Source organism: Dermacentor albipictus, chromosome 1, assembly GCF_038994185.2.
Source record: "Dermacentor albipictus isolate Rhodes 1998 colony chromosome 1, USDA_Dalb.pri_finalv2, whole genome shotgun sequence".
In the NCBI taxonomy this organism is placed as follows: domain Eukaryota; kingdom Metazoa; phylum Arthropoda; class Arachnida; order Ixodida; family Ixodidae; genus Dermacentor; species Dermacentor albipictus.
In genome coordinates, this window is record NC_091821.1 from 266,275,473 (window position 1) to 266,288,781 (window position 13,309).

Consider the following 13,309-nt stretch of genomic DNA (forward strand, 5'->3'; position numbering starts at 1 on the left):
GCAATGGGAGCATACTAAAGGACTAGTCTAAATAAGATTTCCTCTTAAAATATCTAAAGCAAACAAACATCATCTTTAAGACCAAACAACAACAGCATCCTGTGTTAAAAAAGTTAAAGGCTCACCCATAACTTCCTAATGGCTGGTCATCAGGGGAAATGGATGACTTTTTTAAGGATGACTTCAATGGCTTCTCTGTCAAGGACACATCTGAAGGCCGTGGCTTTACCGGACCTGGCAGGAATTCAACCTCTGGCTCCGTATCACTTGAAACAAAAATGCGAGGTGGCTCACGGCTACCAATGGTCTTTTTATCTTTTGCAGATGTGCCATGTTTAAGGCCACTTGGACCTGCAGCATCTTCTGCAGCATCCTTGGGCTGCTTTGCCACTTTGCTATCTTCATGGTCATCATCCAGCTCCACATCAATGGTGTCATCAGCGTCCTCTTCAGAGTCCTGCTGAGCAAATAAATTTAGAGCGAAAAATTTTAGACTGAAGACCATGTAAATATATCCTTTAGAAACCAAAAAGGAAAGAAGAAATTGTACAATGACAATATATAAGGTATAAAGAGAGGCATATATAAATATGCTTCTTTTTCCAGGCACTCGAACGTAACAAAACTAACTGTGCTTCATTGTACCAAACTGTTCAGCCCTGTAAAAAATAGACCTAGTGTCAGTATAGTCATAATAATTAATTGTGGGTCTAGTAGGCAACATCAATTCGCAGACTATGAAGTAAAAATTCCAGCAATGGGTCAATGCCTACTCAATTTCAGCAAACTTAACTCCTTTGCAAGAACACTACTTTCATGTGCTTATAGCCATTTTTATTTATTTAAAAACCTGTGTAGTAAAAGAAAGCCCCTTGTATGTGTATATAATTTGTTTATGGTATTTGTTGCTCATACTGCACATTTATATTCTTCAGTGTCTGGGTTTTCCTTCTGTACAATATGTCTCCATATTGTTATAACTTGTACAATGTGCTTTAATTGATATATGGAAAAATGGTCTCTTCTATGTATATATGTTGTATACCAAGTCCGTATACCAAGTCCTTGTTCCTGGGTGTTATAATAAACATTAGTATTATTATTAATAATAACAGGACGACTAGAACATTTGGTAAGAAGTTGAGAGCATTGTGCATTTTCGAACAGCAGCAATATATACAAAAAATAAGCACAATCAAAACTTGGTGCAACCTTTTTCTCTGATATGTGACCAAATCAGCACATTTTCTGCACTATTCACAGTACTGCAAGTTTAGTACGATTGAGCATAGGCAAGTTTGGTGAGCAACATTACTGCCAACACTAGCAGTAGGAAAAATGAAAATGCACACAAGAAAAAAAGAAAAAAAAGGAGTGCCATAATTAAACAGAAACAAATATTGAGACATGACACAACAAAGTGAAATGTTAAGAACAAGGTCAAAATACTCAAATGCAAGCATCAATTTTGGCACACTTATCATGAGGCCGGACTTCAAAATAATTCAATTGTTGAATGGTTAATGATCGCATATTTAGAGAAAACACACAATGTATACACATCAAACTCATGCAATGTGCTTGGGTAAAGTAAAACAACTGTTAATATGAATCTATTGTGTTTGACAACTAGGGGCAAGTGCTTGATAGATGAAAAAAAGGTCACTGAAATACCAGTGCAAACAACAACACACTTTAATTAACAACAATAATTAACAACAACTTGCCCAGTTCTGTTAAAAACTGTGAAAGTGCTTACAGAACTTGCTGTGAAACCAAGGATCATGGCACAAGCAAAGACGATTGCCACCATTTAAATGTTTTCTCTAAAAATAATTAGAAAGAAATAGCAGACAAGGTAATGGCAACCTGAAAAGAAGAACATGTTTTTCTTCTGCAGAGCAGCAAACGAAATAAAACATAATGTGCACTTTAATTCTGCAATAACCAATGCACCACCAAAAATTTATAAAACAATATTACTTGATAAATTAAATCAAATACAGTCGACTTCCATTAATTCAATCTTCACAGGACTGACAAAACATTGAATTATCCAGCGGTCAAAGTTAAAAAGTCATAAAAAATGTCCTAGCACAGGAGAGCTTTATTTGGGAATATGTGCCCAATTCTGACGTGCCCCATAAGTGAATTTGCACCCAGTTTTCATGAATTCATAGTAAGAACCACATGCACGCAAATCTTATACACACCCAATTTTATAACAGCAAAAATGTAGCATGCCTCCTATTCTAGCACTTACAGGTAAGATGAAACCTGTAAAGTTTATATTCACAGATTGGAAGTTCATTTAAACTTAATGATATCTCAAACGGTGTTTTATACCATACGCGGCCTACAATACAGTGTCCCCCATGCAGTCCACTGTGTTTGATATTCTGCATTTCTTGAGTGACTGCACAACCATAATAACTGGACATTGGCCTACACTTTAAAGGAATCAACAACTGTCTGGAATGTGTGTTGAGATTATAGTGTCACTGAAAAGTTCCCGACTTGGAATGATAGGAAGAAGCATACTTTTGTCCCACAGATAACAAAAAGGAGCGCTGAAACTTGTGCAAAAATGGTGGGTGGGGTGACATTCTGCAGTAAAACATCACATGAGGCCTTCAAAATCATGTCCACTTACGAATAAATGTACAAGCCTCAGTTGGCTTGAACTATGTTATACCTACAAAGACACAAACATGTTTATTTCCTATTATTGCAAATTATCTCTATCTGTGTATGTGTACTCTGTGAATAGTTTCTTGGGAAAGTGGTGTTCCTAGCAAGCAAGGAAGCGAAGTCATTCCTTCCGTCTCGCAAGATTCTCGCAAGTACAGAACCAGCCACTGTACTTCAACTCTACCGCAACAACGCGTAGGTGTCTGCATGCCAGTAGACAGAGTTTTCAGGATAGCACACTAGTGGTTCAATATGCACTGCCACCTGTCTCAGTTGATTAAGTCCAATTCTTCACAAGAAAAGTAGGAAGATACCTATAAACAAAGGGGTCAGACAAGGAGACACAATCTCTCCAATGCTATTCACTGTGTGCTTGGAAGAAGCATTCAAGCTATTAAACTGGGAAGGCTTAGGAGTAAGGATCTACGGCAAATATCTCAGCAACCTTCGGTTTGCAGATGACATTTTTCTGTTCAGCAAAACTAGAGATGAGTTACAACAAATGATTGAAGACCTTAACAGAGAGAGAGTGTAAGAGTGGGGTTGAAGATTAATAGGCAGAAGACAAAGATAATGATGAATAGATTGGCAAGGGAACAAGAGTTCAGGATCACCAGTCAGCCTCTAGAGTCTGTGAAGGAGTACGTTTATCAAGGTCAAATACTCACAGGGGACCCTGGTCAAGGAAATTTACAGAAGAATAAAAATAAGTTGGTGCGGACATGCAGCAGACATAACCAGATCCTTGCTGGAAGCTTACAGCTATCATTGAAAAGGAAGGTGTACAATCAGTGCATTTTACCGGTGCTGACATATGGGGCAGAGACTTGGAGCTTGACAAAAAAGCTTGAGACCAAGTTAAGGACCGCGCAAAGGGCGATGGAATGAAGAGTGCTAGGCAAAGCATTCAAGAGACAGAAAGAGAGAAATTGGGATCACAGAGCAAACGGGTATAGCCAATATTCTACAGGGATAGGTGGGCTAGTTGGTGGTCGATATTGGAATGCATCATGTAACCGCGCAAACAACAAGGGACAAAGAAAGAAACACACAAGACAGGCGCGGAACTTCAACTGAGATTTACTCCGCGAAATCCCACATTTATACATGCATCGTAATCACACTTGCTAATCATCAGACAACCATCACTCGACGTTGGCATGCGGGCGTGAGTGGCACAAATTTGCATATAAATATTTAAACTCTTTACCGCTCAATGACACTGAAGAGCTGCTTATGCAGCTGCCGGATTGCATTTTTATTTATGAAGCTTACTGTACAAAAAATGCAATCTGACCTGCAATCAGACCCGAGCAACTAGATGAGCTAAAAGGCATGTTAGGGGAATATCTCGATAGATTCAGTGATCGGCCAGGTAGAACCGAACTAATAACGCATGAAATAGAGCTGACATCAACCGAACCCGTAAGATCAAAGCCTTACAGGGTGTCTCCACGACAGAGAGAAATTATGGAGGCAGAGATACGGCGCATGCTAGAGTTGGGAGTTATTGAGCCTACTGAGAGTGACTACACATCACTGCTAATACTTGTAGAAACCCCAAATAAGGACCCTCGTCCGTGCATTGATTACAGGAAGTTAAATGCCATCACTAGGGATCAGCTGTACCCAATACCCAAAATTGAGGAACAAATTGAAAGAGTTAGTGCTGCTAAATACATTTCAACTATAGATCTCGTGCGGAATACTGGCAAATTCCCCTTTCAGAAAGTGCCAGTCGTTATGCGGCATTTATCTCACCTGTAGGCACTTCTCGCCCTCTCGCCCTCATCTTCGGGCTGAAGAACACACCATTTAGCTTCTCTAAGTTATTGAATATTGTCTTAAAAGACTTGCAGGAGTTCGCCTTGCCATATCTCCATGATGTAAAAATTTTTTCGGACAGCTGGAAACAGCACGTGTCGCACCTCAAACAGGTCTAATCACGGTTGAGGGAAGCAGACTTAACGATGAAGGCGGAAAAGTGTAGATTTGGCTGGTCGAAGGTTACTTATCTGGTCCATGTTGTCGGTCAGGGCACGAGACGGCCAGCCGAGCTGAAAATAGCTACGATTGGAGATTTTTCACAGCCGCGCACGAAAACAGACATTCGTTCATTTTTGGGACTTGTGGGGTTCTATCAACGGTACATTCTGAATTACTCGCAAACGGCAAGTCCTTTAACGAACACCCTCTGAAAGGGAGCACCAAGTAACATGCACTGGGATAAGAGCAAAGAGAACATTTTCCAAGGTTTTAAAACGCTATTGGTTTCTCGTCCTGTGCTTTGCGTGCCAGACTGCACAAAGTAAGTCGTAGTTCAGTGCGACGCAAGCGACAGAGGTACGGGCGTGGTGCTTAGTCTGGTCGGCGACAATAATGAGGAACATCCTATCCTCTATGCCAGCCATAATCTAACTGTAAAAGAGGAAGCCTACAGCGCTTCAGAGAAGGAATGTGCTTGTTTAGTTTGGGCCGCCCAGAAGTTGTCGTGTTACTTGTATGGAGCGAGGTTCATCTTCGAGACCGACCACTGTCCTCTGACGTGGCTCAATCAAATGTCACACAAAAATGGTCGCTTGCTCCGATGGAGCCTCACTCTCCAAGAGTACAACTTCTCCGTTAGATATAAGAAGGGAAAGTTGTATAGCAATGCGGATGGTTTGAGCAGGCTAATTTGAATTCTGCGTTTAAGGGTCCCGCCTAAATTTTGGGGTTGTTATTGTTAATTTTGTTAAGCCAAGAAGATCCCCTCTCACTTAGCACGGCTCCATCCATGATTGCTCAATTTGTCAGCATGAAATTGCTTCAAAAATTGGCGTGGCGAAATGTAGCATTTTTGGTTTCTGCACTTATGTTTTCTTTGAAGCCTAGCGGGTCTTAAAGTGAGATCCAAGACACGTCATCTCAGCACAGAGCTGTGTTGTGGGGTTCGTTTTGGAGTTGCCTGTCCTTGTTGGATGTTTTGGGGCGGTGCCGTCATTTCACAGCTGGTCGCTGCAAGCCAAGGCATTCCCCCCTTGCCACCATGCAGCCATTCTCGTCCTGCCCAGCGGTTATAAGCACTGGCCAATCGAGATTTTCCGGGTCATGGAGGAGCTGTTACGAATGGCCTGCAAGGTTACTGACCTACAAAATTTTCCCAGCCAGCTGCAGTTGCAGAGGCGCCGAGATTCCGAGAAGCGACCAAGGAACCCTTCCCCACCTGCAGTGGTGACACGTTTTGTAGGGACGACAATGTGCCATGTCAACACCCCCTCGGCGAACCAAGTATTGTTCGTGGATTCCCCATGGCCGCCACGGGCTGTTAGAAGCGGTGGAAATCCGGGGAGCTCCTGGAAGATATTTTGCGCTGCCGTCTCACGCAGCTTAGAAGTCACGGACAGATGTGGTGGCCATTGTCTACGGGGTCAACACTGGTATGAAGAGGCGCCTGCTCGGGGCAAGCATGTGTCTCCGAGAACCCACTCGGCTCGGCGTGGTCAGTAAAACCTGTGCGGAAATGTGTGTAACCCTCCCCCTTAAAGGCGGGTCGGCTACGATGACTTTGAACGCTCCGAGTTTGTAGCAGGTTGAACGGTCATTTTTCCCTCACCTACGAATCTAGGGAGGACAAAGTGTTTATAAGCAGCTGTTGTGTGGCTGCTGAGTGTGGATTCCTCTTGCAGACATGTTAGACTGATGAACTGCAACATTCTCATGTAAATACTGTAAATAAACCCATATTTCTTGTTCTCGATGAGAACAAGTCTCTCCTTTCAACAACGTCCTCAACGTGGATAAGTTGGACGACGGCATGGGCCAGCTACCATCTATTTCATGCCCGACTCCAAACATTACAATCCTGTCTTTCTTTTCGCATTGTGTAATTTCGCGCGGTAGATTCAAGTAGAAGCATGACGACCAGCGCCGATTTCGGTCGAGGCACATGTGGTGCTGCGTGGCAGCCGAGTTTACGTACATAGATCCTATACCATGCCCTATACATGAAATGCACATATTTAGAAAGCATAAAAAGAACAGCATACAAGAATTATGACAGAATGAAACAAAGGACCATCATTAATTATGATGTGATATGTTGCACGAGCACAAAGCTTAATTACAAAAGCGCTTTGCACAGGGTCGGCACGTTGGCTTGCCTTCTGTGGGCCAGCCAAGACAAGCCCTTGGCCAAGGCACACGCACGTCCAGAATGTGGCTAGATAATGTGGCCTCTCAGGTTGCTCTTGAGTATTCGACATTTTTGTTACCAGAATACAGCCTTTTGTCGTCCAAGCGAAGAAATATTCGCTTCACTACCATAAACCGATGTCCCGATTCTTACACTTTCAATTTCATTTTCAGTAAAGAATAATCAAATAAAAGCATGACTATGCTTTTGATTGTACATCAAAATTTCGCTTTGGTTGATTGTATACATTTCTCTCTTCACGGCAGGATATTATATGAAGAGGCAATACTTAAATCGCAATACAAATCTCAGTGATAACAATTACTTGAAGAAATCATTAGTCAATATGTTTACCGGATGCATTAGAGCATAAGATTGAAGACTGCTTTTCTCTAGGTCCACTCCATATTGCAAAATTTTCTAGCACTATTGCACGTCGATAATAGATGAGTTCAACAACATTTATGCAACAGTGCAACATTTATGCATGCTCTAAATGTTGTAAATGTCGATTAGCAAATTTTGTGAATTGTGTAGTAATTGATTAGTGACCAGTGTGATTTGCTGTGTAAGTTATGTTCGCCTGTCCACATAACCCTGCAAGAAAACGGTTATCCGTAGTGCTATCGATATACTACACTCTTAAAAAGTTTGCGCCCTTAGGGGCCCCTCTTGTGTCACAAGAATAATAGTCATCTATCTTTCGTGCATTTCCCTTCTTTAATGCTGCATGCCCGGTACTTCCAGGTCACGAACGGCATGCGCGTTATCAGCGTGACTCAGCACTCTCGACAGGAAAATAGTGAGTGCAGAGTTTTCAAGATAGGAAACGCAAGCAATGCAGATGATTATTATTGTGACGCAAGTTAAGCCCCGAAGCGTGCAAACTTCTTTAAGAGTCTATAGTCAATATCGAAATATTGTGCTCCGTTCCATAAATATGCATTATTTCTTGGAATGCTTGTGTGCAACCGGCGTCTGAAGATTTTTAGATGCTATTTGTGCAGTTCTTTAATGAGAATTAGTCATCTTATGTTTAAAACTTATTCTTTCTCCCTGATAAGCTGAGAAAACCGGGGAAGACCATCTATCTTAATTTAGTCAGTACAGTAGTGGTAACAAATTATACAGATACAGAAATAAATATTCCTACTGTAAATACGTACATGCGTCTGGGTCTGACTATCCCATATTCGATTAGATAATTACTATTCGTATTCGATTCGCATTTAAAAAATTTGACATTCATCCACCTCTAGTTACATGCAATCATTTAGCATGCAAAAATAGCGATATTACCGGCAAATGGAAGCCTCAGGACAGTAGCTGAGATTATAATAATGCGGGTGGCGCAGAATCTTCAGAGCACTGAAGGAGCAGTGGCAGTATCAAAGTGGGTGGAGGCCAATCAGGTCAGAGCACGCCGGAGAGTGTTCGTATACCGCGGACAGCCTATCTTATACGCCCCCGGCACACGGAAGCCTGTGTAAAACTACTGATAGCGAACATATGTTAGCGAACTATCTTAATACTACCGACAGCCTCCATACACTGTCGATGGCTTCAGCAAAAACTACCAATATAGTCCATTTACCGGTAATCTTGTTTCACTAATACCTTCACCTGCGTGCGTGTATACGTACAGGCCACTAGATAATACAAAGCAGCTGTGGAATACAAATGTACTTGTGTAAATGATGTTGGAGGTGAACATATCGGAACTGGTACTAGTCTCAGGATCCTTGCTAAAGGGTATGTACGTATCACCTGGAGCACCTTAATGGCATTTATACCACGGCGTATACTTCGAAAGTGCGACATGCTCCATCAAGTTGTTTTAACTATAAAGGTTTCTTTCGGTAAGTCTCTCGCATGCACATTCGGAATCAGCTGCGGAAGTGCTTTCAGTATGCTTACGCTGCTTTAGTAGAGGCAGTAGAGAGCGCGTCATTTACCGACACTCTAAGGACGCCACACGGATATATTAAAACGGCCAAAAAGTGCTTTTTTTTAAGATATTGTCAAAAATCTGCAACAAAAATAGAAGTTCCCGACTTTAATACCACTAGCTGCCCTTTAACTGCTTTTCTTTCCCGCTAAGCAACTGTGGTCTAGTTACCAAGAAAGAAAGTTGTGAGAAAGTTGCCTCTAGTTCCTAGAAAGCCAACCCAATATTGCTCATATTTAGAACGGTACATAGGTGGGCAGCTGCCCGTGCCACTGCAGTGCCACAAGTATGCAGAAGAGCCACCACGGTTCCTGAATCACAGTTTGGCATTATTGTGCGGTCCTGTGCATTTCGTTGTATACAGTTGTTTGGCTGTATATATAATATATACAGTGCCCATTGGACACGCTTATGTGGCCCATTTTAGGGCATGGCCATCAGTTCTACTGCATGCAAAACTGAAACTTTTCACCACTTTTAATAAAGTTATTGACACCGCTACTCTCAAATATACATTATGATATGGGTTCAATAAGTGAATCGATTGGTCGAAAACGCCGCAAAATCTTTTAAAACGCCGCAAATAGGTCCTTAAAGAGAACATAAAATGCTTGGAATAAATGTCTGCTCAAGCCACATGTACGTGAATAATGCACCCGGAGTGAAGGTGATGCCTCAACGGTATATATTGGTAATGCAGTTGTAAAAACAGCTGCCATTATTTTTTGGGCTCCAACCGTTATACTGAGGCGATGCAGTTCCTGGGCACCATAAAGGAAGGAAAACCTTAACGGCCCTGACGTCACTCTTTGTGAAGCTAAAGTGCCGCCGGAAGTCGGCGTTACTCTGCCATCATGTCGTGCCAGATACTTAACTCTTGTTTACATTTCTCGCCTTCGGCGCGCAACCACAGGTGCAACCATGCTGGGCTGCACGCCATAGCCATCTGGCCAATGGTCAGTCCAATCGCGGTGTATCCAATCATGATACAACCTATGGCAAGCCCATCTACAGTTTATGAGAACAAACACGTGTGCTGGGTCGTGGCTTCATCGGAATCGTTTTGCTTTACACATTTTGGGCGGCCACTCACAGCGGAGGTGTGATAAGCCACAGCACAGCGACGAACAATCTGGCAGAGGAGAACGTCGTTACGCATTTAAATGCGCCGACTGCAGCCTGACGCATACAGCTCTCATGGTAAGTGAAGCCTCACAGAAACTAAGTTCTGCGGTGCCGAAAAGTAAGCGCGTATACATGCAGCTAGCGAGTTGACCGGGCCTACGTAAGCACGTACGTACAGTCACAATATAACCGTAAACATGGGAGCGCGTGCCACACAGTACACGCAAAACACCCTAACGAGCAGCTCGCGCACTTTGGCAGCTTCTGCAGTTAGCGTACGTACTCCCTCGTCGTCTGCTATCGCCGCCACCGCACGTAATCTGTACAAATTATGCAAGGTGTGGTCCCGTGCACATGCTCATTGATTACGGCCTGGAAATAGGCTTTCACAGACGATGCGTGAGTGAGGTCAGGGAGTGGATCCGTGAAAGCTACTAACTCGAGTAGTGCACTAGCCGCTCGCCAGAGCTAAAGCCCCTGCATCCATGTGCCACCGCCGCTTTCTTAAGTAGCGACAACCTTTGTGTTGCGCCGCCTTTTCTCCTCACACCAAATCCGGTTCTGGTATTTCCGATTCCGGCATTTCCGGTTTAAAAATTTCCGGTTCCGGCGTTTCCGCTTCCTGGAGTTGCACTGCGGGAATTTCCGCTTTGACTGCTGTTAGACGATGGTGAGACGCCCGCGCGTGCTTAGCAGAGCTGTGGCAGTCACCATAAGAAGAATGCAAAGGGGACAAGCTGTTGTATTCCGCTGGAGTAGTAGTTCGGGGTCAGTTTTCCAAATGCACGAAAAACGGCAGTGGTCTCCAAGTGCCCAGGCACTACATTCCACTGTACGTTGTCGCTCGTGCCACAACCGGTCGCAGGTTGACGCAAAGCAGCGATCACGAGCAGATCGCTGGTTAATATGGGCGGTGGTTCTTGGATGGAATCGCATTCACAGTTTCAACCGCAGCTGGTGCAATTAAAGCCTCTCCAGCGACACGAAAATAAACAAAGCTAAAAAAACAACACGTCACTTCCACTCGGAACAGGAAGCTGCAGCTACGTAAGTTCCGCTTGGCGCCGGAAGCTAAGGGGGTGAGTGGGAGAGGAGCGTGGAGGAGGAGGGCAAGTTGGTGGTACTTAACCTGGTCGGCGGAAACGTGTATGGAGGGGCTTTAGCCAGAGCGTTCTGCATGTATCGTGCGGCACGCGCTCCCGTGTTCACTGCCAGAAAGATTGCGACTGTACGTGCCATCAGCCGTTTGACATGCATGCAGAGGTACATTCTTCTGTCGAGCCTTGTTCACTCTTGCACCACATCCGCCAACATTCACTTCCTGCGCCCCTCCAGCACACAGATAATATGACTGCAGTAAAGGGGCTCGTCCCTTTATTACTCACAGCAGCCGCTTCTTTTACATCCTTCTACATGGCTGTTTTACGTGCCACAATTGCATCCTCGGCTGTCAAAAACACTAACACACACAGCTGTCACTGACGTGTAAGGAGTTTATGGTACATAGTCTGAAGCACAGCGGTTTCAGTCTGTGACGACACGTTAGCACGAATCCACCGAAGACGGGAAATATATCTACACGTCGTCCTTCGTACGTGGGCATGGTATGTGGTGTACGACGTTGCATGCGTGCTCGCATTTCACACTTTTTACAGCGAAGTTGTATATGGCTAGGATCTGGCGCATCGCTTCTGCATGTAAACCAAGAATTTTTAATACGTGGGCCAAACGCAAAGATAGTGCAATACTGGGCCGACCCGCGGCGCAGGTCAACACAGTCGCCAACACAGTCCAGGTGGCAAAGTTTAGGAACACTATATACCATCACCTCCGATGAAAAAGAGTCAGCTCATGTCGATGGTGTTGCACTGCAAGACAAAAAACTACACAGCTATAGAGCGTACGCTAGTGCAATAGGGCTGCAGGCGGACACTCACCTTGCTGCTTTGGCTAGGCTCTTTCGCTTCGGCGACAGCGGGAAGATCCGCAGGATCTTGGTTGCCGGAAGAGCTGGCCGCCGAGCTTCTCCGACGATGGTAGTGGTGCTTCTTTAAAGGTTGATGGTGATGAGGAAAGCCGGCACCCCTATGCACTGGAAAGCAGAGCATACACATGCGAATTCACAATTTTTTTTATGCACTGGAATCCTGCTATATCGAAACTCGGGAGAGGCCATGAAAATATACGCTCTGTTTATGCAGAGCATATCCTTTACTGAGAGAATACTTCAGAAGATACGCATTCCTTACGGCTGCTTTAAAATAAAAGAGCCGATTCAAAAATACAACTAAAGCAGCGAGTAGCTGTTTCTGCACAAATGAAAATAGCAAACATATAAATGTAGCGATAAACTCATCATCCAAACAAGAACCGCTTGTATACACAGGGCCCGAAGAAAGGCACACCACAATTTATTATTGTATTCATTATAGTCTACTTCGTGCCTGTATGTGCTTTGCAAACAACACATCATCTACTCGTACTTTCGTATCAAACAGCTGAGCCAGCTATTAAAAAATTTAAAACAATCTCTAACACACAATAACCTACAGCCCAGCATTGATTTTACACATTAGATACTGACATGGGGCTAAGAACAAAAGATTTAGCCAGGAACGCCTTAGCCACGCTCTGGTTCGTAGCTCACCCACGACATGCAAGACATAAAATAGAATTTAAAAAAATAAAGAGTGAATAGGTGTGAAGAGCTACCGCATTCCCTGTGGGCGATGAAGAGCTATCTGCACAGAGAAATTACACTCGAACAGCTCTGGAAGCATTTGCACAATTATGTTTCTTTTTATCCTGTCAATGAAATATCACACACTGCGACCTTAAAGTCGCAGGTATGCTGCAATGGCATACCATGCAGCATACCTGTATGCTGCATGAGGCAGAATTACACTGCTTGCACGACGAAAAAAAGAAGCTACACAGGAAACGGGACAAGAGCGGAAAGAACATCATCTCCTCCTGTCCGCTCTTAATTATTCCACTGTCTTCACAGTACTTAGGGCATGAAAACATATATCAAGTTTAAATTCAGGCACGTTTGTTATACACTGTGTTTTATTTATTCATTTAGTTCATTCGCTTTAGTTGGTGAATGTTTTTTAATAGCTTTGAAAGCGCGATTTGGCCTGTTCAGATTGGTTATCTGAAGTTCCGGACATTCACGGTAGAATGTAATGCCCAGGTAGCTATAATTACAGAATAATCATTAATTACCTTTGAATTGTTCACTTTATGCTGGTATGTGTTAAAACTGTGAAATTGAGCAGTTGTGCCTTTTTAGCGGAAATCTCATGACTGCCACCAATGTTGACACCTGCGTCTCCAAATTGCGGTCCGTGGCGTATCTGTTAACATTT

General features: G+C 43.5%; 1 protein-coding gene across 10 annotated transcripts in view; it reads right to left on the reverse strand.

Annotated features, from left to right (window-relative positions):
• Nucleotides 1-13,309, reverse strand: part of LOC135915636 (band 3 anion transport protein-like) — a 316,698-nt gene that overhangs the window by 63,225 nt on the left and 240,164 nt on the right. For 9 of the 10 annotated variants that reach the window (XM_065448767.2, XM_065448776.2, XM_065448789.1 and 6 more), the window contains 2 exons: nucleotides 11,876-12,030; nucleotides 126-460 (listed from right to left, as the gene is read on the reverse strand). In XM_065448767.2, the coding sequence (XP_065304839.1) occupies nucleotides 126-460; nucleotides 11,876-12,030 (490 nt within the window). The remainder of the gene's footprint in view (nucleotides 1-125; nucleotides 461-11,875; nucleotides 12,031-13,309) is intronic. The other variant, XM_065448747.1, reaches the window with a different exon arrangement.